Genomic DNA, 26,288 nt, shown 5'->3' with positions numbered 1-26,288 from the left:
TGTTTTGTTTTGCTGATACCATATACTATCATTTCTTCCTGACGTTAGGTACATCCCTATATAATTGATGTTGATTTTTATGCTCCTTATTTAGGGAGGATGTTGTTGGTTTTCTACAGTTGGAAGATCACGAAAAACTATACCTGTTAAATATGTATGTAACACTCTGACCAAACCAGTAAGTATTCACTAACTTGTCACTTTACACCAGTACCGTGACATAGTGTAACTTACTATATGGTACCCTGAAGAAGAAAGAATGGATACTACCGTAAGTAATACAGTAACACGGATTAAAAGACATACGAGCCTGGGTGCTCCTTCCTCTCTCCTACTTGGTTACTTCTTACCTTACCCAGAGCTGTGGTCAGGAACTTCCTTCCACTTGACGCTTGTAACAAGTTTGCGGTCTTCTGATCATCCCTTGCCTCTCAAGCCATTCTTCTGCACCAAATGCCTGCCAACACGCTAAACAGTATATCGAATCGATATATTGTGTCAATCTGGAGAGCAGACGGGATACTATTTCCTATCATTATTCAAATGGTGATGGCTTCTCCAAGTGGCGAAAGGTATAGAACACACTTGCCATTCATGACCTCTTCTTCCCTCCTTCGCTTCTCAGAACCTGCTAGCTAACTTGAAAGAAAACAGGCTGGCCTTCTGGTTATTGATTACAACGCATTTTGGACTATATCAATAATACCAATCCCGCTCACGGGCCTGAGATTGACATAACAACCTATGCGTCTTCTCCTTCATTCCCACTCACGACTATGGATCAACCAAGATCCATCACAGCTTTTAGTAATATGGAGGAAGTTGCATACAAAGATGCCCTTTTTTGCCGCAATAACATCCTCGAACAGGAATCTCCTCCGTCATATACGGAACGCAAACCAGACTACGAGTTACCGTCTACATTGAAAGTACCTACAGAAGCCGAACACTCTTTCAGACATGCATACTTGAATAGAAATCGTGCTGTCAGTCAGGCTGCATATGGCTTTTGCCTGCCCTTCTTTTCATTACTTCAACCAGTGAATGACTCATTTGATTGTCGGAGTTGAACTCTAACGTATCAATGCAATGGAAACCCGGGCAGAGAGCACTCATGGCTCTCATGGGTTTGAGCCTTTATCTCCTTCAATGCGGTTGATTCCACTGATTGGTATGGGAAAATACATCTTGCATTTATGTACACTGATCAATGGTGTCACTCTTGCGAATCGGTAAGTTCATCGGTTGCTAATCGCTCATCGCACAATTTGTAACGCTCTTGCAGGTAACCGGGGAGCAACTCCCTGGAGCACCTTGAGGTGCGAGAGACAGTGCTACGACCTCTCAGTATACCAGACCCCGACATCGTCGTTGGCTATAACTGGAAATCGATATGTGGAAATTATAAACTTGCTTTCGATGAGTTGCCAGACAGTCTCAAGTTCGCGTTCCCTATAGTCGTGGATGGACATTTTGCTTTTCCCTTCTTTTCGGTCGAGATGAGAATCGACGCAGGGCAAAGGCTTTCTCCGGAACCTCCATTTGGCCGCCTTAATGCTTGGAGGTCTGCGATACTTCTACCAAAAGGCCTACGGAAGAAAACGACGAAGCCGACAAGTTCGACGGGAAGGTATGAGTGCGTATGGCTACGATCAGTCGCAGCGATGTGAACGTATTCGGACACTGGACGAACAGCGACCCAGGAGATCCGAACGTTACTCACGAGCACTTTCTTATTAAAAAGTGGCACTTCGAAGAAATGAAAGAGTTATTTGTGGCACGACATGGTTCAGAGACACTCTACAAGTGGATGATGAAAGAAAACCGCAAGTGGATTGCTTCTGGCTTGCAAGAATTGGCCAAGGCTTGATGTGATGTTTCGAACATTATGCTGGGCACTTGGATTAGATATTTGTCCGCTCGCTCTCGCTTGCTCTCTCTCTCTCTCTCTGTGGATATGTGTGGTGTGTTTAAAACTTATATGAGACTATCAATAATAGCCAATCGTTCGCTGAGAGGTGCCCTTGCCAAGTACATAGCATGCTAGGAAGTAAAACTATCCGCACAAAACATAAATCGGTCTCAAGTATGATACGATAGTAGCAGACGATACCCAATAACAGAAGACTGCAGCTACACCTACATGATAAGATGTTGGCCCTTTAACCGCTCTGTAGAAAGCCTTCGATGTTTGTGTTCCACCGGAACAAGCGATCTAGGAGCTGCATTGCCTCATAATACGAGTAATAACCATATAAACATAGCGTATCTTGCATGTAAGCATGGCTTTTGTAAATAAAAGAGCTACTAATCAACGCTGGTCCAGTTTGGGAAGACGATGACTGTGCTAGACCACAGTACCTAGTTTATCCTAAAGCAATCAGAGCTCCCATCTCGAAATATTGTAGATGAACAAGCATCAATCTTTCGATTTGAAAGAGCAGAGACAAGGCTCCCCCTTGCTTCTTCAATCTAGTTAACCCCCGGATTCACCCAGCCCGCCACATACTCACCCGACAGGAGAAAATTCACATATCGCCTTTACTGCAGCGTTGAATTTGCAGGGGATATTTGGAATAGAAACTGGAACTGTATAGGGCTAGCTGGGAATTAGTTTCAATTACCCGTGCTTTATTACCTACAACCCGTCCTCATTCATTTCCAAACGCTGTGGGATTCACGGCATATTCCGTAAATTTCACTGCATCTTCCCGTCTTCCATGGATATAAAAGGATGGAAGTTTCCCTACTAGATCTTTCCTCCTTCCTACACTCTTCTCTATCTTTTCTATAAGTATTTTTCAAGAAGAAAATCTTTATATTAATAGCCATCAAGACCATTGAGATGTCTCATCTACCGAACAACCTATGACATCTACTACGATGGCCAACTGTATGCTATGACGCACCATCTCATCGAGATAATATGTCCACATGTCGATATCAAAGCCAGATATCTCAAACCATCAGACTCACTGTGGACATAGATCGACCAAACAGTTTCACGGCAACCACACGATAATCAAAGAATTATCAGCAGAGCGGCTTACGAACCGCGCCTCTTGAATACAGTTGCCATCAATTACTTCAGCCCACGGACAATTTCCCACTCCTTCATGCCATGGCACGAGAGTCTCACATGGAACTGCTGGGACAACGGAATACGCTGGGCCCTACAGACGGCACTACTCCGCGCCGACCTGATGAAGGGCATCTGCCGCAACTGCCCACCTTCGTTGGGCAGGACAGCGGCACTGAACTGAGGCCCCGTCTATTCTACGAGCCCTGTTGGGCATGCGAGGCGAAGGGAACCCACATTTGTATGTGCATGGCGATACCTGATGCCGATTTCCCTGCACTCAATCTAGCCAATCGAGGAAGTGCTCTTGAATATGCACCCAATGATCCATTATTGTTGCCTCTCCAAGCCATGCTGACGAAGGATCCAGCTATCAGGGAGGTAACATGCCGTCTAGCAATTGCATCCCTCCAGAGAGTGGTGTCAGACACTACGACAGCCGAGAATTGCTCTTTCTATTCGAAGAGAGCTCGAAGCCTTTGACGGACTGGGCGGCAAATACAACATCTCAGTACAACTTCATCGAATCAGCAATATATCGGCGAGTGCAGACAGTTTCGCGAGGAAGTATAAGCTGACTGGCAATACTATCTACAGACAGAGACTGAGAGTACTGGGAAAAGCTATTCAAGACACAGGGGATTTAATCTGGGGTCTACGAATACCATAGAAACTAAGCGATGCAAACTAATCCTAAGAACATGCAGCCTGGGTCCTCAACAAAGTCTTAAGTCCAACTCTTTCCGTCCAGTACTCTTATTACATTCATTCTCTTGCCCTACTTCTACCGGCACAATGTCCAATAATATACTGAGTGATATACCTGTTGCCGTTACTCTTCTACCACCATGACCACCACTACGACGGGCAATTCCTCCGGCACGACATACATAGGTATCCACTGTCCATACCGCAACACGGAAACAAACAGTATAATTGCCACGCATATATTGAACCCGAATTTGTCTTTTCCACAAAATGGACAATCATGTACTGAAGATCGATGGACATGCTGAAACCGTTCGACCTAGCGGATGAATCAACCAGCAATCATTCTGGCAGTGGCTAGCGACCCCAACAGAAGTCGGGAATCGATCCCCCAAACTTTCGTGGAATCCTAGTCAACAAAATCACCAAAGTCTAAGTTGGATACCTTCTCCAATAATCCTTGCTTAGAGACCCATGCATACGACACACTCCATCTAATGCACCAGATGTGCGTCTCTTCCTACTATATCATTGGGCAGATCTTCGATGAATTTTGCCAGACCTAGTGCCGAACATGCCCAAACTTTGGGCCATTTCTCTATCTTCCAACCATGCAGAGATGTTGTTACGAATGCAACATGTACAATAAATAATACGGATTAGGCTGTGTGTCGAATATCTGCTACTACTTTGGCCTATGTACAGAAGCCTTACCGACGTCCCTCTTAAATAAAATATTCGGCTGCGTGAGCTCTGGAACTGCATGACAAGCATCGATAAGGATATTATCACAGTATGCCTTCCTGGTTTAGGATACCCTGAGCATTGCTCTTGTCTCCTTTATGTTTGGGATGAACCTATATATAACATAGATACGGCGCGACGACACTTCAAAGTGTAAAAAACGTTCCAGAAATCTTCGAATATGTCGATAATGAGAGTGCCACAGCAATATACAACACGTTTGAAAACAAGGAAGTTATCAAATCGGACTGGCAGCTGGGGAAGTCTATCACTTGCTGTGGACTTTTATGACAGTTTCGAAGTCATCGCCTGAAATGAATTCTGGTGTGGTCCTAGGGCCACGGAATGAGTGCTGGAGGAATACAGCAGTCTCCTTGTGAGTGTTTCTTTTTGGCGTATCAAAACCCAGCAGTCCATGCTCATACGGATTTTTCTGATACTGACCTCTACTCACAGTGAATCCTCTCTGCTGCCACTGTGATTGGAGTTACATCGATACCATCAGTTTAGTACTCCACGGCATTGCCAACCGGATACACTCAAACTTGAAGATTGGGTCCTAGAGGCTCATGATAAAGAATGTAAAGACGAACTGGAATTCAAGATATACTTGATCGGCTCATGGCTGCCAACTGCGACATTGGTGAGGATCCCGAAACATGGGAATAGGTTTGGTGTTCAAACTCCACTAGGAAATACAAGCGGGAGTTCCAATAACCTCCCGCAGGGTCCATGAAGCGGACTAGCGGCGTGCCGTCGGTCATTTTCTCCACGTCCTCTTGACGTACCAAACTGAGGGCTGTCGCAAATGAGAAACGGCAGGCTTCATTCTGGCTCCGGTCTCCGCATGTTCTTTTAAATGACATGCACAACATTTCAGCTTTACCTACCGAAAGAGCATCTTGCTCAGCACTTGAGCGTACACTGTTTACCACATCGCGGTAGTCCAAACGGTGCTCTTTGGACAGTTGATGAACCGCTATTGACGATCGAGGAAAGAATATCTTTTGCATACCATGCCAAACAGCACAAACGCAGAGTTGACCTTTATGATACACAAGATATGCTGACTCTATACAACAAGGTCGTTGGAGATACTTGGGCCGTGACGATCAAGGCATGAAAAGAATGTGCTTTGATGCTTGATGTGCCGTGGCCTATTGACTAAGCCAGAAGGATCCCAACAGCATCAATATCAGCAGGCTCTTAGCAAGTCTCTACTATTTCAAGTGCGAGAAACCAGGCACGAATACCCGTTATGCCTTTTTTTCTACTACTAATGGGCCAGCTCACTGGCACTGCTGGCCGAGGAGGCGGCCGAGGAGGAAGAGGGCGAGGACGCATCGTATGTATCAAAGCTATTAATCATTGTTATTATAGGCTGTACAAGTTATTAAGGGAACTATGCAGCGCAAGCGAAACGTATGCAGGACCTGCGGACGCCGTGGGCACTCCGCCCAGGAATGTTTTATCATTCGCAGTCTCGAAGTTTTGATAAGTTTCCTCTATTGGGAATCTCAGTACATCCGTCTAGAATGGGGCCAGGAAATTCAAGCATGAATGTTACTGGGCCCCTGCCGGCGTTTTCTCTCTTATGGACAGACCGGGACTCTTTGAGGCAGTCAGAGCCAAAGCCATTGCTGGTCTTGTTGGTGGTGTTCTCTGCTCGGTTTATCACAATCCTCCTAAATAAATCGGGCAGCTTCATCATATATCTTTTTTTGGTATCAGCATCCAAAGGCCTTGGAAATTCTTCAGACGTGCATTCTGTGTCAGAATACACTGGGCCTAGGACCTGGAGAAAAACAGCAGGAGGATTTGGTCGCCTGTTGCGATGAGATATGTACTAACTACTCATTGTGAAGCAAATGAACATGTCTTCATCTAAGGAGCAACCGTTATAGTGGATCATGGCTCCCAGTATTTTGTGAAGAAGCTTACTATGAGGAGATTTGTCCCCTCAGACACTCTCTTGCTAAGTACTTGAGACTTGCAGTGGCATGATGAACGCAATATACCAAGATGCGAGTCTTTTCCTGCGAGATTGATTGTGGTCCTCCACCTATAAACACACATGGCAATTCTGAAATTGGCCCGGGGCATTCAAGCCATTTTATACTACGCATACAAAGGAGGTATAAGGGGCAAATAGCAGGCTGCATAAAAATACACTGCGCCCAGCATCCGAGACGATTCCTACTACTGCGGAGGCCGCTTTGCAAATGAAATCGGTTAATTAACTGACAATCAACACGCACTCAGTACATCGGAATACAAAAGCGAGCTGGAGATTGCCTGAGACTCGTTTCACACAGCATTTAATCATCGGCAACAAGTTTCTCCAGTCATTGACAGTCTCATCTTCGACGACCGATAGGCCGTGATATTGCAAAACTCTTGCAACTATCGCCCCTTTCCGGATGTACACGAAGTGGCGATGTTATCAATCTCATCGCCTGCGGAAGAGATACAATAGCCACTGTCAGCTTTATTACTACGATCTTCCAAGCACGGCGTGTGGTCTGCCTCCAAGGAGTATAGCATTTGTTACCCACCTATCTCCAGAAAGAAAACCTCGAATAGAACTAATACAACTTAGCAAAGACGCTAGACAGATCAGGAACATCCAGAAAGCAAAACAAGGACTAGGATTTTTAACCGAACAGAGGCTGATGTTAATTTGGGATACTATCCAACCCGTCCGAGGGGACTTTGGCTAAGTCCAGCCTCGCCAGAAGTATGAAGCTGCTAGGGGTATATGACTCTACCTCCAAGTCTTTTCAGGCGGACTGCATCTTGATGGTGAGTACAAGCAGTGACTACCAAGTTCATCTTCCGGGCCACATAGGGTCTGGGCTAGTATGCCAAGATCACTTAGGGCAGGTCGTCAAAATGGTGCAACAATACGCAAGAACTGTCGGTGGTCGTTCCTCATATTTCAAAGGCTCTGGACAATTTGGATGCTACTCCCGTAGTAGTAAGTCCGCGGACCAAAGGGTATATCTTTGGAATAGCAGAGCTCGTGGCATGGGTGATTCCTCGGTTCTGCACCGGCCTCTACATGTCCGGTTTGTTGGTCTCCTAAGAAATACACTGGTGATCCAACCATTATAAATCCCCCGGTCAGGGTTATAGGGGCTGTCGGGTCGCGAGCGGCGCTGGATAGCGCTGCTGTGTCTTGCGCGATCGATACTTAGTCTAATATAATACACAGTCCAGTCCGGAACTCGACACAACTACGCGAGGCTATACTCGTGACTCGACTTGGTCGGCTTTTACCTCGCAACCAAATGTCCGGAACATGTGCCATGGCCAGGGAAAGTAAAGGCCCATATGATTCTTTCAGATAGGGACTTGTTCGAGGAAATGACAGCGAAGAATAAGGCGGCCACAGAAATAACAGCTATCAGCTTTGGACTAAATCTGGAACAGTGTCTTTTGGAGGATCCATCTTGGAATATAGGAGGCAAGTCAACTTCCATCGTGCTTGGATAATGGTAGACAGTGAACCCAATTGGATGTTTCTTCCCTAAGCGAGAACAGGGTAACCTCCACTTTCGTGGAGGAGATCCCACACGTGGTGCCTTCCGCTGGCCGCTGGAATAACTGGGTCCAACAGATCCCAGAATATGATGAGATAATATAGGGTTAAGAGCCGTCAGTTCTCCGAAGAACTTGCCAGGGACGAGATGCAAGGAGAATCCTTAGCAATCTTCTACATGCCTCGTTTCGGAGAAACGAATCCCATCGAAATGACGGAAATAGGCTGTGGGTTTTGCCATTTGATCCCTGTGAACTGTCGCAATAAAATGGCGGTTACAGCGGAAAGGATGTGACAATTGTCACTCCTTACATGGCACAGGTAGTACGTTATCGGCAGACCCTTTTCGCGCTCTCCAAGCGAGGCGGTCTCTCAAAGGCAGAGCCCCCGAAAGTTTCGACTACGGATTCAATGCAAGGCAAGGAGTCGAAAGTCATCACAAACGACTGGGTGATCACTTCTGCAGATGCTTTTTCGGACATGGGATTTACCATCGACAGTAACCGTGGAAACGTTGGTATGAGCAGAATGACAGAAGTCATGCTCAATATCCTTCCTGCGCGCGTGGGATCCGATGCAAAGAGCATGCCTCACAGCCCGCAGCGCAACCATTTGGGCGACAAGATTATCTCGGACGTTCCCTAACCCTGCGCCGTTGTTCAGTGGTACTCGAGTGAAAAGAGTATCATTACCTGCATGTGTAAGTTCTGAATTCCCGTTCGGCTTTCGCCCACTATACTGATATACTGTAGGTCCGACCGAAGAGCAGCTCTTCGAAGGAATCAGCTTTGCAGAGAAAGAAAACTGCGTGCGTTCAGGGAGCTGGATTTACTAAAGACGCGGCATGGCTACTGACATACGCACTATCAATAGCTGTGCTATACATGAGATCGACTTTGATGGGCCTTTGAACATATGGCCTATCCAAAAATACCGTTGCGGCTGAACAAGGAGAAGATGGTGTCTAACAAATACTTATCCAGCACATTGGACAGGCTATGGGGAAGGGGGTGTCGTTTGCTCCCAGTTGATCGATGTAAAATTCGGCGATTTTAAGTCGTCCATGTATCCCTACGGGTATCGCAAGGTACCCGATATTATCATTGTGGCCTTATAGCTTACTTCTACGCGTGAGGAATGCGTTCAATGCCCTGTCTACATGGTGGAGCACCCGAAAGACAATTACACTTGCCCAAAACTGCATATTGTGAACGTCTCCTGAATGAAGGTTCACCCTCTGAAGCTGGAGCCTTTTGATGATCTCTACCACTACAAGGGCCTGGAGAAATGGACTAGCGGCATGGTCTGTTGTTCAAAAGACCTGGGATAGAGAGTAGTATCTGGTGCCAGAAGACTAGATAGAATCCTCCGACAAAGGACGAGCAGATGGTCGTTCCTTATGGATACATGATAGATACGTGCATAGAGCAGAAGGTGTGTATCCTTACATACTATCAAAAGAACCGACAGGAATGTCTAACACGATGCTGCAGAAGTGAAAGCCTGTCGTTATAGGTACAATATGGATATCAGGATAACAAGATCATTCATATGCCGATTTGGGCTCTAATTATACTAGCCACCGCGTACCCAACACTCAGATGAGAACGCTTGTGCAGAATTGGTGATAAAGGACAGCACACAAAGACAACCTATTCGCAGCGGACGCAAAGAGACTATTGTGCGCCCGAAAAAGACATTGGAAGTTTATTCCTTGCGCCAGACGTGACCTGTAATGTCTACCCTAGCTAGCATTCGTACTTACGTGCGCGAGTGTGGGCTGCTCAAATCTGCTGAGAGACTGCCATCCTGCCCCGATGGCAACCTTCGCTGTGTGGTCACTGCCGGCCGCACTAAGTGCGGTCGATGCTCGGCCAGCCGCCACCTTTCGATGCTATCTCTTGTTTGACGTCTGATCTGTTGGAGATCGTTCAGGAAACAATGGTGGAGGTCTCATCGCTCTGCGCAGCCAGAGTAGCATCTACATTTCCTGACCTCATGACGCTATGATCATTGTCAGTGTGGTTATAGACAAGCCGGCGTTGTTCGACCCCTTCGACGTTGCATCCTCTCCCAGATCTGAAATCCAGCGACCTGATACACAGCTAGAAGCTGCTCTCGTTTGGTACCCAACTGAAGAAAGAATAGGAACAGGTGTACCAGTACAATAAACCACAAAGATGAGATAAGACCAACGTCCCTACATATTATCGACAACCTATAAGGGGTTTATGGGCATGGAACTAGACCAAGAGTCTTTGTGCAGGTTAGCAGAACTACCAACCTAAGCTTATAAACACTACATCGGGGGTATATTCCACATCCTATGGGGCATATGAGGTACCTACTGAGTTCATGGACGCCTTCGACGCCGTTGGAAAAGAATAGTAATATTTCATCCCGGACCCTTTGTAACACGAAAAACATACCAAAGGCAAATCTAATGCGAAACTAAGCCGCTATGGAAGTTCGACGGCTTATTGTCGGGCGAAGTCAGAGACAGACGTTATCATGGACGGGGTAATCTGCAGTCGACAAAATTACCACCTTAAGGGACGCTCTCGTTACTAAAAAGGTTCTGCTTCTGAATAATGACTACAGTTTCATGTCCACATATAACCGCACAATCCAGATAACTGATAGATCCATCACCTGCTGAACTACATAAGCGCAACTGAAGCAGTATGTTCATCTATGGCCCGGATATTTCATGACGCTGTTTCGCTGACGATCTGGCTAGGCTGAGTGAGTATCATAGACTGCACGCTTGGTTTAGATGTCACGGCCGACGGAATAGCCTCGTTACAGATCCCTTTGGCGGACGGACACATAGAAGCGGAAGCACTGGTGCCCGAACGCCTTCCAACCGGCATCCTAATCGGAACTGACGCCTGCAATGCGAATAGCATCGTTATTGACTTTCCTAAATCGCGTATCCGATTTCGTGGTGTTCACTCTGTACCATTCGAGTCCACACGAGGGACGTGCTCCGTGTCGAAGAAGAAGCGTGCAGTTTACACTGGCCGAAGCGTAGTGGTGCAACCCGGCACAGGTTGTTTCCTCCCAGTAACGTATTCGAACCAGGACATGCTATATCTAATAATCTAAGAAGAACGAAGAAGAAGAACGTTGTCAATTCAGTTATGGTATCAGATGCTTCCTAAATACCTCTTAATGGAAGAAACATGCTATCGGAAGATGATGTTCGTGACGTCTTCTCTAGGAAGGCACGGTGCACTATACCTGCAGGGTCAGACTGATTAACTTCGCCTTTTTGTGCTTGGTGAATTATCCTGCTCACATCTAGAGGGACAGATGGGCTCTAACTGATATTCCACGCATTTTACATGAAAATTATGGCGAGATATAGAGTACGGCTGCTTGTATTATTGATGTATAGAAAGTAGAAAAATGAGAGGTTAGACAGATATAGTTTCGTTCTCCTACTTTCGCTCATGATAGTAGCATAATAATATAACATTGTGGCAATTCCATCCAGTTAGCTGTAGTGGTACGCTGATGGCATCTCACCTTGCTAGTTTGTTCCATCAGGACTGGGCCACAGATCAGGTGACTACCTGACTACCTTGGTGGTTTGGCAAATCCCCGTTTGGACTAGACAGGGGTCAAGAACTAGGAATAATCCCTGTTGTTTTGTTTATTGATCAGATGACGAGAATGATGATGGTGGTGGTAGCTGCAAGGTAGTACAGGAGGCCCACCAGATGGACGAAGGGGATTATGTTTCAAGGAGTAACTACTGTTACGAGTTATCTTGTTCTATAAACAAGGGTAGAAATCAAGTTTATTTGTTATGACATTCTGATCTTGTAGATACGTTCCTGAACTAAACTAGAACTCAAAGTAAACCAACTACACCATACAAGAGCACATGTGCGTTACAGGCAGCTCGATATCCAAACGCCCAATTTCGTCCTAACTGGAAACAGGAAGACAACTATACACAATGTGCAATCAATAGACAGTGATCCTGTAGAAAGAAGTAGGGTTGATTATATCCTTCAGAAAGATAATTGCCATCACGCGTAACCGAAACTTTTCCACTTCGTGGTATTCGGGGCATATTAGTGTCATACTGGCTTCATATGATGCTGAAAGTGTCATGTCATATCATGTCGTGATCATTAAAGAGTGTACGTATGGTAGTGAGATGATGAAAGGAGGGTTATATGTAAGTCCTGTAGCGACTGGCACATTGATTGGCGAACCAAGGTAATGTATTACCGAAGACGCGCCACCCATGTAATCTTGAGGCACCTGAGAACCGAGTGGGTTGTTTATGCCCCGTCCTCTTCGCTGATGCGAATGGCCCCCTCGTTACCCAGACCGTGGGACCAGAATCCGTCAACGTTGAGGGTACTAATATAGCAGTTAGTTTGGTGCTAGGTTTCAGAGTGATCAGCAGTTGACACGTACATTCCAGGAGCGCCGTCGTGTGCAATAAGCAGCCAGTATCCGAGAATACCCTGCGAGAAGATATCGTAGATAGCGAAGAGGATAGTCTCGACATCAACGTTGATCTTCAGAGCCAAAGCTCCCGCAGCGAGGGCACTAGTCCATGTCAGTATACCGTTAACGCATCTTGAGCTGAGGGAAACTTACACTGGGTATAGGAGCTTGACAAACAACATGACACCCGATAGAGTTCCGAAGAACCGCTTGGTCTGGACATCCTTGTTGCTTGCTGCCCGGCTTCCATGGACACTGATATGGTAAACCGTCGTCAGATAGCCGATTGCGCTGATAGTGAACCAGACCCATCTGCGCGAGGAATGGCCAGCATAGGTACCCAGAATACCCGAGCCCAGCATGATAAAGTCGGCCGCGATGGCGATGAGCAGGTGAGCTCCGGGCAGACCGGAAAGCAGCGACAAGCTGATAAGGCCCAAAGGCTCAGTCAAGAACCAGAGGACATAGCGGAGCCAGAGGATCTGGCGGTAGTATTCCTGCGTGGTGTTGGGGACGTGCTTGTTGTGCTCCTTGAGGATGTCGAGCTTCCAATCCATGCCTTGTCCAGTCGCCAGAGCAAGGTAGACAATAAAGGAGATGGTGCTGGCGAGAGCAACAATAACATGGAACACACGTTTATTCTAACCAGACTGAGAGTTAGTTGCTTATCTTGTAATATCATCACGATAGCTTGAGAACATACGATAGGAACCCGAGCACCTAGAACGTAGAACACGAGAGAGGAGATACCCATGAGCACAGTGACCACCCTGTGTAACTCAAGATTAGCTATAGTCGTCACATCTCCGTCCACAACGGTCTTACCATAGTGTCCGTTTCCCAGTGTCATGGAGCACCTGGAAGATAGGATCACTGCCGGGAACGACGGTGGGAATGGGCGCCACCGACGAGGTGGGCGATGGCTCAGGCCAAGGGAGAGTTGGAGTCGCCTTGATGAAGGACTCGATCATGTTGATGGATTTCAACAGAACTATCGACACTGATGATGGTTGTAGAGACGGTCCGATGCGATAAGGATATTGCGGGGGAAAGGAGCGTATATGAGGGGGATCGACTGGGTATTTAACGGGAACCGGGAGAGCCGAGATGCAGGCTGGCCATGATCCAGTGAAGAAAAGAGGAGCAACGATGTGGGATTCTCCGTTCCCCAGCGACCAGCGTCATGCTGACCTCGATGTTGTCGTCATTGAGATTCGAGAGCGACGGAGAACCAATCAAGGCGGATGCGACCGCGGGCTTGATGGGGAACCGTGTAACCGGGGGGGATTTGGTGCCGTGTCCATGTTTGTCTGGAACTTGGAAAGCTGGCTGGTCAGCAGTGGTTGCATGATACGAATGCGTCTCCGCTTGGGTGAAGATGGGGAAGATGGGAAGATGGAATGGAAGATGGGAAGCTCCACTGAGACGTTGCCCTCCCCGCGGCATGACGCCATCCCTAACTCGGGCATGACTCAGCTACAAGGTACGGTTGCATCCACCTACAATGTTAGTCAATTTAGTGATAATAAACATGTTCATCATTCAAAAACAGTATAATACTATTGTAAATGCAATGTAGGTGACTAACTAAAGAGAGAAGAAAGAAGGTACAAAGAAGAAGACAGCTACTACTCCATAGTGACTTAGTGACTCGTGTACAGTCCCCAGTTAAACATGGTACTTCCTTGGTCTCCACGAAAGTCACCAAATCATGTATCAGACGAGGTGGTTTACACAATACTTACTTTACATCCATTGGTTTCAAGTTATGGCGTCAAATAGAAGCGGTCCCGTGATATGCATAGTTAGGGTCCAGCAAGGTCGAGCTTAGCGTGTATCATGCCTTTGCCTTCCCATTCCGATCTCACAGCTTCCACACAATCCCCGTTACTGCCACATCCTCATGCCACACCAACTCCCCCCTTGATCTTGACAGTCTTCTTAAATCTGATATGCTAGTATGATTGTTTTGACTCTCCGATCCCTTTACAAACAGACATCTCCGCTGTCTCCATTTGCACCGGGCTTAAACCCCAGCTCTCATGATTCTCCTCGGTTTTCTTCGAGGCCACTTTTTCCTGATAGCACCATCCTGAGGGAAAGACACCGCCGTGGCTCCTGGTCCGATGATTCGGAACTCCACGCCCGACGCACCGAACCTTCCCTGTAATTCCAGTAGACGGGCATTGATGATCGGGTCTGCTTCCATCATTCGATAGTTGGACCAATGACCCAGGGTACACTTTATACATCCTTGGCCGGGTGCTTGCTCTCTGACGGCGTACCGAAGATAGAGCGTCTTGAGCACAGGGACGGTCTCCGAAAGGTGTACCACCAGGTTTTCGAGTTCACAGCACAAGGCCCGCGAGGACTGGACCAAGCAATCATCAATATAGAGATGTTGCAGCGAGCGTGGAAGCACCTCCCGAAGAGGTATGCTAGGGTTGTAGGACCCTTTCCCGACAAATGGCAGCAAGTTACCCCACCGTATATGGACAGTTTGGAGATTAGGGAATCCGGTCAACCTTCCGAAGAAGATAGGCGTTGGGTTTTCGGCATCCTGCTCAGTCAGGTCGCTCAGGAAAGTTAAATTCAAATGATGCAACGAAGATTGAGATTGTTGTAAAGGCTGGTACAGGTGCGAGTGATCCAGGTAATCGTGCGTATGATTATCCCCCCAGTCCCCCAATTCGAGGGTAAATGACTGTAGCTTTGGACACCTTTCCAGCAGACGAGAGAGATTAGGTAGGCCATCAGTGGATGCCAGGAGATCCAGATGGGTCAATGGGAGGACCGAGTCACTGGGCATGTCAAATTGAGTTCGATCACACGCGTTATGCACGTAAAGCTTTCGCAGCGATGGAATCCGGAGATAAGGGATCAGCCTCTTCAAGGGAATTGCGCCTTCAGTATGCCCCCATTCCAGCAGATTTGGACCGTCGGCCAACAAGACGTGCTTTAGGTGCGTTAGAATCCCCAGTCTTGGGTTACTTGCCCAATGAATAACCCGTTCAAAGTGGACGGAACACTTGACTAGCATATTTTGCTCCAGGATACAATACTGATCCCACTCTCCGGGTAATTCAATGACGAATCTCTCAAGATTCTTGACTTGCACCATGAGCAAGGCCAGCCAGGCATCTTCATATCGTTGGGCCTTAATCCAAATCTCGCGTTCTAGATCATCTTTGAGGTCTTGGCGCCACGCTCGGAATCTGCGGCGATATTTGCGCTTAGCATCTCCAAAGGGCAGCATAAATGGGAGGAATTTTTCTTCCCCAGGTGGCTTCAGCGGAGGTCGATGTTTCCACTTTTCCTCGCCATAGCTAGGGTAAAGCTCCAGGGAGCGGATCAAGGGAGCGAGGGTTGGATTCTCAAGCAGAGCTATTGTAAACCGACGCACAGGGAGATACTCGCTCCAACGGAAGTCACCATATTTGGCGTCAATATAATCGTTCAGGGGAAGCACGACATGTTGATATAGGTGGGGAATAAACAGGGAGTACCAATCCTTGCAAACCAGCACTAGTTGCGCATGATCCTGCCTCGTGAGGAGGGGAACAATTTGGAGAATAAGCTCACCGGGCAGGTCGTCGAGTCTCATCCTCGATGTGCGATGTGATCTTTGATACAAAGCTGATAACTGTGTAGCCTAGGAAGAGGATTTGACCACCTCGACCGGCGCTAGTCAAGGTTCTATCACCCAGCAAAACCCCTACATACACATAGACTAACTATACAGCAAACAGACTAGCGTCCCTTAGCCGATATTACATTCTCACTAGACAAAGACCGGCTGTTACTTGGTACGCTGGAATGGTCATCACATGGCGACATCCAGGCAATGGGATAGGCAGATAGTAGTAGTATCTTGGATGCGCTAAATTTGCTATCTGGTCTACTAATTACCTCAAGAGCAGGCCATATATTAAAGCCAGTGTCTCCCGGTGATAAGGAATAATTCTGGCGCGTCCATATCTGGGGATTAACAGCTTGGTCATCTCCTCATGACTTCGGCGAGTTATATCATTGATTTGGGTTGGCCCGATATATAATCCAAGGGTCTTGATCCGGCATTGCTCAGGCCACGCACTTTTATGTTTACACCACGCCTCAAGCTGTTCCGTGCCGCCAAGCGGACAGACAGTCGCTTGATCGATTTTCGCAGGGATCCTACCATGTACTACAGCCGCTAATGCTGGCGAGCCAGGGAAACCTAACCCAGATCTACTATATCCTATTTGTTACTATTATAATATACATGCAGCACTAGCTTGTGCGATTCATATGCTAACAAGGAACTGACCACTCAGCTCGATGCATCCAACTCCTGCACTACCTCCTCGCACCGCCCACACACCGTCTCTTCCGCCGCCTTTGTCTCGGGCACCACATACCGCCAACAGCGCGGACACTTGCTCGCCTGCGGGGTATACACATATACCGTGCCTGTGCCTCCTCTCGGCAGCTCGTACACCTCACTATACTGCCACTCCGCATTGCGGATGTCCTCCGGGATTGCCTCCTCGTGCGCCCCGAGGCTGACCGACGAGACAACAAACACATCAGGCAGTTCGGTCTGGAGGCGCGCGAAGACTGATTCGCTTGTAGCGTCCTTGGGAAGAACAATGTGGACGAACGATTGAAGGGAAGAGCCCATCTGCTTCTGACCACGGGCCCTTTCTTGAATCGCCTTGACGACCGAGTTCACGGCCACGATGTCCTGGTAGTCTGCTTCCAGAGCCTGATTCTGCCATTCGGAGGCGGGCGCGGAAACAATCCGTCTCAGCGGATGCTCGCAGTGGGTTTTGATGGCTTCGGGCGTGTGCTCCCAGGTCTCTTCTACCAACAACGGAGTGATCGGGGCAAGCACCTCTTGGAGGTAGTGATAGATGTGGAACAAAGTCGTCTGGGCGGCCCGTCTGCTGGTGCTGTTCTCGGCGTAGGTGTAAAGGCGGTCCTTGATAGCTTCCATATAGAATGCAGAGAACTCAAGATTAGCCCAGCGGTTAATGGCATTCACGGCCTTGTAGAATTCAAAGTTCTCGCAGGCCTTTTGGCAGGCCAAGACTGTGTCGGAGAGATGTTTCAACGCGATGCGATCCACCTGTTGCAGCTGGTCATAAGAAAGACGATCCTCCGGACGGAAGTCGGACAAGGCACCTAGCAACAACTTGAACGTCACACGGTACTTGTGCAGACTAGTATTGACCGTCTGGAGAACTTGCTTGCCAATCACAACATCCCGCGTGTAGTCGCTGCTTGCAACCCACATCCGCAGAGCATCCGGGCCAAGAGCGTCGTAGACCGGTGCCTGGTTCTCAGCCTGCTTCTTCCCCTTGCCTTTTCTCGGCTTGAGGGGCGGCAAGAGCGTGCCGTCCATGATCGAGTCCGGCTGGATAACGTTGCCGATTGACTTGCTCATCTTGCGTCCCTCCTCGTCCAGGGTGAACCCGTGAGTGACGAGGTTCTTGAACGGCGCGCGAGGGGAAGTAGTCTGTCCGGAGGCGAGTTGGTGGGCAATGAAGGTGAGAAGACCGGACTGGAACCATCCACGGTGTTGGTCGGTGCCCTCTAGGTAGACGTCTGCAGGATATCCACCGTCACGGTAAGGGAGGTCGATCTCGGTCCAGCTGGTGCCGCTGTCGAACCACACGTCCATGGTGTCAGTTCCGCGTCTGTAGCCGGGTCCAGAGGCATCTCGGAGAGCTGGTGGGATCCAAGCCTCGTCGTTGGCATCATCTGTCCACCATGCGTCAATGCCACGCTCCTCGATGACGTTCATAATGTGGGATACGCTGTCCTTGGTGAGCAAAGCATCGCCGGTGCCGCGGTGGTAGAGCGCCGGGATAGGGACACCCCAGGCGCGTTGACGCGAGATACACCATTCGCTGCGGTTCTTGACGAAGTTCTCCAGTCGTTGTCTTCCGGCGGTGGGCACGAAGTTGACATCTTCCAATGCAGTCATGGCGCTGCCACGGATGTCGGCTACGTCGGCAAACCATTGCTCTGTGGCGCGGATGATGATGGGAAGCTTCGACCGCCAGTCGTAAGGATACTTGTGCTCGTATCTGTGCTTGGTGATCAGCAGGCCTTGAGATTCGACGTATTCGAGAACTGCAGCGTTTCCATCACCCAGAACGCTCTTTCCACTGAGCCTCGTCGGGTCACTGGGCATGGCCTTGTCGGTGAATTTGCCGTTGTCGTCCACGGGAGCGAATGCGGGGATACCTCGGGATAAGCAGGCTTCGTAGTCCTCCATACCGTGGCCTGGGGCGCAATGAACAAGACCGGACCCAGAGTCAGCGGTGACAAAGTCCGCGGCGATGATGGGTTGCGGCTCCGCATCGGGTCCCTTGAACAGAGATCGGTAGGTTGTTTGGTCAGCGAGCTTCGATCCAGGGATAGCCGGTACAATGACCGACAGATCCTCCTTCAGGATGCCCTCGAGATATTCCAGTCGAGACTGTGCGATGAGAAGATAGCCCTGCGTATCCGAGTCGACGATGGTGTAATCCAAAGACGGGTGAACCGAGATAGCCGCGTTTGCCGGGAGTGTCCAGGGAGTCGTAGTCCAAATAACAGCGCTGATTTCCTTATCCTTGAGCAGGGGGTCCTGTGCCAGATGCTCCGGGATGCTAGCAAGAGGGTATTTCACCAAAGCAGCCGTTGAGACATGATCTTCCTTGTATTCCAGTTCAGCCTCCGCCAGTGCCGTACCAGTCGACGGCGACCAGTAAACCGGCTTGAATCTCCGATAAATCAATCCCTTATCGACCATTTCGCGAAAAACACCAAGTTGTCTCTTCTCGAACGCCTTATCCATAGTCTTCCAATGATTCTCCCAATCCGCCATAACCGCGAAGCTCCGGAATCCCTTCATCTGCGCCTTGACTGTCCGATCAGCCAACTTGCGCGCAGCCTTGCGTACCAACGCTGCGCTAACGGGCCCATTGTGTTCCTGTCCCTGTAGTTCCTTTTGCGCTTCCAGTGCCTTCAGCTCTATCGGCAAGCCGTGACAGTCCCATCCCGGTACGTATCGTATCCGCTTTCCCAGACCGAGCTGCACACGACAAATAATGTCTTTTAGTACTTTGTTGAGTGCATGGCCAATATGAAGTTCGCCGTTTGCGTATGGCGGTCCATCGTGTAGGACGAACGGCTGGCTGGCTGGTCGTTCACGCTGTTGCCAGGCGTAGAGGTCGTCGGTGCATCGCTGCAGGTATTTTGTCCGATCGGCCGGCGTCACGCGTGCAGGGAACGTCGATTTCGGGAGCTTGAGCGTCGACGACCAGGACCGAGCGAGCGTCCGTGGCAGGTCCGGCATACTACCGCTGTATCATATCCCACTGTTTGAGTTTGGGAGAATTGGGCGAGAGGGTGGGTGGTGACTGGTTGGGGAGCGGAGATTCAAAGAATGTCCACCCATCTCCGATGCGGCCGCAAAAGAGTTGTATTTGTATTACGGTATGTTACGCGACCTACCAATAACAACCATTATATAATTGGGGGGCTGTCATTCAATACGGAAGCCAGGATTAGATACACATAGTAGACCCGAAAAGCAACCTCTCCATAAAGCAACGTTGGCTTGAATTAGTACAATATTTCTATCAAAGTATGCAATATCCATGAATCTGATGCTTGCCAGAAGACACCAACCCAAAACTCCGGCCCACCTTTGCGAGGAAATGATCAGGTTAATAGATAGTCAAGCAGCTCACTGCGCCATTCTTCATCACCTCGAACAACAGACCAGGGAATCCGAAGAGCTCCGTATTGCCTAGTCCGCCGTCATGCGCGTCGTGGCCCGCCCTCTGCCCTTTGCCTGTGCTCTCTTCCCATCCACCGAGAAATTCGACGCTGCTCTCTGGGCTGTCGCCCCACCCTCGGTTCAAAACCATGGGTCGCTGTAGAGCCCGCTCCTCCGCAGGGCTCGCATATGATCCCCTCCAGGTTGACCTGAGACGCTCTGAAACCTCTTCATAACGAGTCTCCGAAGTAACAAAATCATCAGGCGAACTGAAAATGATCCTCCACCGGCTGCGGCGATGACGATTGAAAGGATATGAACCCAGCACATTTCCATGTAGGATGATCTTGGTCACCACTAACTGCGAATGGGGTGGGGGTGGAGTGGGGTCTCTCTGGTCAGATTCTGGGAAGGCTGGGCCGGGCGTGGTGGGATAGGAGATGAATGCATCAAAGCCATGGTGGAAGTAGTTGAAGAAGCATTCCGACGGTAGTGACGAAGGATCCGATGCGTTTGGTTGGAAGAGTTCGTCGTCCGAATCATCAGACACACTGTTGTTTGAAGATTGATCGATGTCAGTAACATCTATTCCTCTGCCTGGAGAAGAGCCCATGTGAAGAGCATCCTCGCCACCGCTACGGCCGGCGGCTCTATGAATAGCTATTCTCCGATCATGTTTGCGGTAGATGGCATCGGGTGGCCCGAACTCGGCGACGAGGTCTTGAGGAGTGGTTTCTGACAGCGAGATAAGTGCAGGTGGGCTCGATCTCCGCACCACTTCGATCTTGCCGGCGCCAAGTATGAGAAACTCTTCGATCTCGTCCGGAACAGACTCTCGGCTTTTACTTGCCAATGCCGGCGAGCGCGGAAATTGCGGTTGCTGTGTGAATAGCTTGTTTCGAGATTCGGGCCAAGATGAGCCCTGGAATATGGCCATAGACGTTGCTGGCAAGGCTGCTGAGGAGGAAAGCAATGCTACAAAGTCACACTGATCGGACCATGCCGAATTCTGCAAAGGGAAAGAGAATGCGACACCAGGGTACGATAGCACATAGGTGCCGTATGGCGACTGAGGGCTATCCGGAGGTATATACTCTCCGGGATAAGATGGTCCAAAGAGACGGTTGTAGACATGGCGAAAGTTGGGGCCTTGCTGTGTCACGGACTGTTCCCCCGGCTTCACACCTTTCAGTACTTCCTGGTTCTTATAAACAAGTGCAATCTTGGAAAAGTCCAGCACCTCGATCAAGCGAAGTCGCTGGTCGGGTCCATCAAAGCGTAGACGAAGACCACTTGATGGAAGTTGCAAGGTTACTGGCTTGTTCAAGGGCTCTGCAGAGGAGTACGCAATATCAATAGCGGGGTATATCTGGGGATGGGCCTTGACGCGGCTTAGGACATTGTGAAGGGAGGCTCCGAGAGCTATGCGACACCGATTAGCCATGCCCAAAAGTTAATGTGGTGACTCAACATGCTTATGAATCCCAACCCTTTCCCAGGGTAGATCTGGGCCTGCGGTGAAGGTCTGGAGGAAGTCATGTTGGGTTACGGCCGATTCTCATACTGCGGCGGCCGGCTGAGGAGGCGGTGGGTGTTAGTAGTCGGTAGTATATATATATCAAGAGTACAGTATGCTGGATGGACAAAGCACCATCCCGTAGCTTAGATTTACAAAAGAGCAGCACCCTAAGCTGTATCAAGCTGATGCTTTGAAACACTGAACACTGTCTGAGAAGAGTTGTGACAGTCAGGAGGAGAGAAGCCGTGGGGGAAGGGCGATGAACGCATAGGACCGATCATGTGAGAGGGGGGAATGACGGGGGCCGGCACGTGGGCGGTGTGGCCGGTTTGTTTACGTTTTCCGTTTTGAGAATCCCGCATCAACATCGGTAAATACTCCAACGTCGACCTCCTTATCCGACATCCCCCACAGTCGCCGCCAACTTTGTCGCCTTATGTTGATCAAATAATTTGATATTTTGCGGCATCATTGCTCACTGCATTGAAGCGACACGATACCTGTTACACTTCATCTTATAGTCCACTATGGCTGGCCCACAACGGCCTGCCTCTGGGCTGCCAACAAGACGTACGACAACTACAGCTACACGCCCAGCAACACGTCCATCAACGCGACGAGCGGGGTCAACAGTGCCCTCTTCGACCAGAGCCAATTCTCCAGCAGTTACTGCGAAAGCGCCCCCAAGCAGCTCGCGCGCGGTGAAATCGCCGACGGATTCATCAACCACGAGTCTTATTGCGAAGCGCAAAGAAAGAGACTATGAACGTGAAATCAACGAAGACACCAGCATCCACGTTGTGGTAAGATGTCGCGGCCGCAACGACAGGGAGATCCAAGAAAAGAGTGGAGTCGTTGTGTCAACTCCTGAAGGAGTAAAAGGCAAATGCGTTGAATTATCCATGGGGCCAAATGCCTTGGCCAATAAAGCCTACACATTTGACAAGGTCTTCTCAGCAGCTGCCGATCAGGTGACTGTATATGAAGATGTTGTTTTGCCTATCGTTAACGAAATGCTTGCTGGATACAATTGCACAATCTTCGCTTATGGACAGACGGGAACCGGAAAAACCTACACAATGTCAGGCGACATGACGGATACCCTGGGAATACTATCAGACAATGCTGGTATTATTCCGCGTGTACTCTACTCACTCTTCCACAAGCTACAAGAAACAGAGAGCACGGTGAAGTGTTCCTTCATCGAACTATACAATGAAGAGCTTCGCGATCTGCTATCATACGAGGATAACTCGAAACTCAAAATCTATGAAAACGAGTCGAAGAAGGGGCATGGAAGCACGCTTGTTCAGGGTATGGAGGAGACATTCATCGACTCAGCGTCGGCTGGAATAAAGCTGCTTCAGGAGGGCAGTCACAAGCGGCAAGTAGCGGCAACAAAATGCAACGACCTGAGTTCCCGGAGTCACACTGTTTTCACAATCACCGTCCTTACGAAACGAATCACCGAGTCCGGCGACGAGCATATCAGCCACGGAAAGCTGAACTTGGTCGATTTGGCTGGTAGTGAGAATATTCAGCGCAGCGGTGCTGAAAACAAGCGTGCGACCGAAGCTGGTCTAATTAACAAGAGTTTGCTCACTTTGGGTCGTGTGATCAACGCCTTGGTCGACAAAAGCGCCCATATCCCATACCGAGAATCCAAGCTTACCCGCCTGCTGCAAGACTCGCTCGGAGGACGAACAAAGACTTGCATCATTGCTACGGTCTCACCATCCCGCAGTAACCTGGAGGAAACTATTTCCACGCTGGATTATGCATTTAGAGCGAAGAATATCCGCAACAAGCCACAGATCAACTCAACGATGCCGAAGAAGACGCTTATTCGTGAATTCACAGCAGAGATTGAGAAGTTGAAGGGAGAGCTTATTGCTACGCGACATCGAAATGGCGTGTATATGAGCGTCGATTCCTGGGAAGAGATGCATATGGAAAGCGAATCACGGAGGATCGTCAATGAGGAACAGCGTGCAAAGATCGAGTCCATGGAATCGAGCTTACGTCACAAGGTCCAGGAACTTTTCACACTCACCAGCAATTTCAATGATCTGAAGAAGGACAATGAAAAAACACGGGCTGCCCTTGCTAATACCAATGATGTACTCGAACAGACCGAGATTGTTTTGAAGGACACCAAAGCTCAGCTTGAGGAAGAGGAAATGCTGCGCAAAGCACATGAAGAGACAGAAGTGAAACTTCGCGATATCGGCGCAGGTCTTCTATCTACTTTGGATACGACGGTGGAAGACATTAGTGGCCTGCACGCCAAAATACAACGCAAGACTGACCTGGATGCCACCAACAAGCGGGCCTGGCAGGTGTCTACCGCGGAAGTGTCCAATGTCACTACGGTGATTGATTCCAAAGTTGAGGCGTTCCAAGAGCAACATTCCGAGCTTGTGGAAGCCATGTCCGAAAAGATCAACGAGTTTGTCACGCGTGAACTCGGCAATATAGAATCGAACCAATCGCAATTGCTTCAATCGGCAGGCCTCTTCGATAAGGCGGAACGTGAGGCGAATTCTCAGACCACGGGCGCCCATGATGAGATGAACGAAGTCCTTGAAGAGATTAAGGATCTACGCGAGGATGTTAAGCGTAAGGTTGGCGAAGGATTGAATGGTCTCTCAGCTGCAGCTGCTCGCATTTCCAAAGAGGTTATCGGCGAATTCTCCGAGTTCCACGCTCAACTGCATTCTTCTTACAGTGCTCTTGGCAAGGATTTAAAGACTGTGTTTGAGGATATGGTCACGCATCTCAATGGACAAAAAGCAGAGATCAACAAGCTGCGATTGGAGCTCCAGGAGGCTAACACCAAGGCGGTCGAGGCCAACCGCAGGGCATCTTCAAACTTGGCACAGACCCTTGAGGAAGAGAGTGCTAATGCTGAAGCTGAGCGCGATCTTCTGATGTCGCAGATGAAGGCTTTGATTGAAGAGTCTCGCCAGAGGCAATTTGGCCGCTTGAAGGGTAGGGTGGAGACAATGCGCACGGATCTTACATCTTCTGGAGACTTCCTGGAGCACGCCACTGCGCAGTATGACCGCCATGTTGACGAATGGGTGTTCAAGTCGGAACAATTTGCCAAGGATGTCACTGCATCGAAAGACGACATCAGGTCAAGGATGCAAAGTGACTGGGAGGTAAGATTTGCTCTCTGAATACTTGTGCCCACTTATACTAATATTGTAGGTCTTCGATCAACGCAATGCTTCTATCCAGAAGGTTACAGAGTCGGTCCACGAGGAGACGGTCCGTATTGTTGATGCTCAGGTGAATAACATGAGCAAACAAATGGAAGCACTGGACGATTTCGTTGCCAAAGCTCGCTCGCAGAATGGCCGTTACCGTGACGCCCACCTTTCAAGCCTGCAGAACATGTCGTCCAATGTCCACCAATCATATGATTCTGTGAACACACAGTTCACGGAGCTTGGTGGCCGTCTAAATGAGCTACAAGAGGGTGCAATTCAGCAACAACTCAACCTGCAAGAGTCGACCATGCCACTGTCGGATGAAGTCCGCAAGCCATTGACCGATCTTCGGGAGAACATCAGGAACCGAGCCTTCGAGGAATATGTCTCCACTGGCGTGACTCCCAGGAAGCGCACCTACGACTATCCGTCTGACCTCCCCCGGACGGAAGGCCATGATTGCTTGAAAACCCGGATGAGAACATCGAGACAGTTCACGGCACTGCCATTCAGTGGCGAAGATCAGCTCCCCACCCTCGACAGCTCTCCTGGAACTCCCCCATCCAAAGGGTTCGTTTTCAACGACACCTCGGACGAGGTAGGATCTTTACCACCCAAAACCGCGGTCACTCCTTCCAACACGGGCCTTAGGGAAGTCGATGCAAACGTCGTAAAACCGCGCGCATCTAGCGCTGGAGACCGCAAATCATCTACTGCCGGCACGGAAACCCCTCGGACTACTATGGACCTCACACCGGAAACCGAGGACACCGACCAACCGCCTGCGAAGAGACGCTGCTCCAATCTCACAACTGATAGCAAGCTCTCGCAAAAGAAGTTGACGAGGAAGATGGCTGGGATGCTGGAGGGGCCGGAAAACGTTCCTCCTTCCAGCGCTAGAAGGCTGAGAAACCAGCCCTTCAATTAGTGTCACGTGCTTAACTCTTCTTTTGTTTTGCATTGTGCATGAATATTAAAATGTCTCGCTTGGTGGTGGCAGGCGTTATGGGATACCCTGATACCCTGGAATTTGTCCATCTTGAAGAACGACAGGTTGTTTGATATCGTATTTTGACTGGATGTTTGGTGACGGACACTGAATGGGTGCTTGTTTTGAATGCGGAATGGGTGGTTCTTTAAAACTTTGCAATATGGTGTTTGGGAGTTTGTGTTACCATTGTTTCTGGTATAGATACCTCGTCTGCTACAACAGAGATTAGCCATTTGTGGCTGTTTGAATGCGTCATAATTTCCGCTTA

The 26,288-nt window shown here is 49.1% G+C and overlaps 7 protein-coding genes across 7 annotated transcripts; 3 read left to right on the top strand and 4 right to left on the bottom strand.

Annotated features, from left to right (window-relative positions):
- Positions 1–1,089: 1,089 nt before the first annotated feature.
- Positions 1,090–1,964, top strand: BO83DRAFT_417990 (uncharacterized protein; the record flags this gene model as incomplete). The annotated part of the gene is made up of 3 exons (XM_025534798.1): positions 1,090–1,232; positions 1,349–1,630; positions 1,696–1,964. 3 exons carry the CDS (start codon positions 1,090–1,092, stop codon positions 1,868–1,870), a joined length of 600 nt encoding a protein of 199 aa, XP_025387425.1. The 3' UTR covers positions 1,871–1,964.
- A 3,166-nt stretch (positions 1,965–5,130) lies between these two features.
- BO83DRAFT_389729 (uncharacterized protein) lies at positions 5,131–6,607 on the bottom strand (the record flags this gene model as incomplete). The annotated part of the gene is made up of 4 exons (XM_025532821.1): positions 5,131–5,576; positions 5,825–5,889; positions 6,136–6,326; positions 6,473–6,607. 4 exons carry the CDS (start codon positions 6,605–6,607, stop codon positions 5,131–5,133), a joined length of 837 nt encoding a protein of 278 aa, XP_025387424.1.
- Positions 6,608–8,384: 1,777 nt separating this feature from the next.
- BO83DRAFT_389728 (uncharacterized protein) lies at positions 8,385–8,717 on the top strand (the record flags this gene model as incomplete). The annotated part of the gene is made up of 1 exon (XM_025532820.1): positions 8,385–8,717. One exon carries the CDS (start codon positions 8,385–8,387, stop codon positions 8,715–8,717), a length of 333 nt encoding a protein of 110 aa, XP_025387423.1.
- Positions 8,718–12,370: 3,653 nt separating this feature from the next.
- On the bottom strand, positions 12,371–13,513 carry BO83DRAFT_428034 (opsin family protein; the record flags this gene model as incomplete). Its single annotated transcript, XM_025535389.1, has 5 exons — positions 12,371–12,452; positions 12,510–12,644; positions 12,696–13,183; positions 13,246–13,312; positions 13,368–13,513. The coding sequence occupies 5 exons, from the start codon at positions 13,511–13,513 to the stop codon at positions 12,371–12,373; spliced, it is 918 nt and encodes a 305-aa protein (XP_025387422.1).
- A 659-nt stretch (positions 13,514–14,172) lies between these two features.
- On the bottom strand, positions 14,173–16,146 carry BO83DRAFT_339930 (F-box protein; the record flags this gene model as incomplete). The annotated part of the gene is made up of 1 exon (XM_025528567.1): positions 14,173–16,146. The coding sequence occupies one exon, from the start codon at positions 16,144–16,146 to the stop codon at positions 14,569–14,571; it is 1,578 nt and encodes a 525-aa protein (XP_025387421.1). The 3' UTR covers positions 14,173–14,568.
- A 705-nt stretch (positions 16,147–16,851) lies between these two features.
- Positions 16,852–21,739, bottom strand: BO83DRAFT_399670 (isoleucyl-tRNA synthetase; the record flags this gene model as incomplete). The annotated part of the gene is made up of 5 exons (XM_025533336.1): positions 16,852–18,812; positions 18,834–19,452; positions 19,474–19,876; positions 20,205–20,221; positions 20,267–21,739. The coding sequence occupies 5 exons, from the start codon at positions 21,737–21,739 to the stop codon at positions 16,852–16,854; spliced, it is 4,473 nt and encodes a 1,490-aa protein (XP_025387420.1).
- Positions 21,740–22,236: 497 nt separating this feature from the next.
- BO83DRAFT_379258 (putative kinesin family protein (BimC)) lies at positions 22,237–26,272 on the top strand. Its single transcript, XM_025531462.1, has 2 exons — positions 22,237–24,978; positions 25,028–26,272. The coding sequence occupies exons 1-2, from the start codon at positions 22,342–22,344 to the stop codon at positions 25,955–25,957; spliced, it is 3,567 nt and encodes a 1,188-aa protein (XP_025387419.1). The 5' UTR covers positions 22,237–22,341; the 3' UTR covers positions 25,958–26,272.
- Positions 26,273–26,288: the final 16 nt, after the last annotated feature.

The sequence above is a fragment of the Aspergillus eucalypticola genome (genome assembly GCF_003184535.1).
Source record: "Aspergillus eucalypticola CBS 122712 chromosome Unknown BO83scaffold_15, whole genome shotgun sequence".
Classification (NCBI taxonomy): Eukaryota; Fungi; Ascomycota; class Eurotiomycetes; order Eurotiales; family Aspergillaceae; genus Aspergillus; species Aspergillus eucalypticola.
This window is presented reverse-complemented; position numbering and strand designations above follow the sequence as displayed.

Excerpts from the sequence above, each read along its gene's own strand:
- BO83DRAFT_379258 (XM_025531462.1), top strand. The coding sequence starts at position 22,342 with ATGGCTGGCCCACAACGGCCTGCCTCTGGGCTGCCAACAAGACGTACG. Across the intron at positions 24,979-25,027 it reads GGATGCAAAGTGACTGGGAG|GTCTTCGATCAACGCAATGC; the intron begins GTAAGATTTGCT and ends CTAATATTGTAG.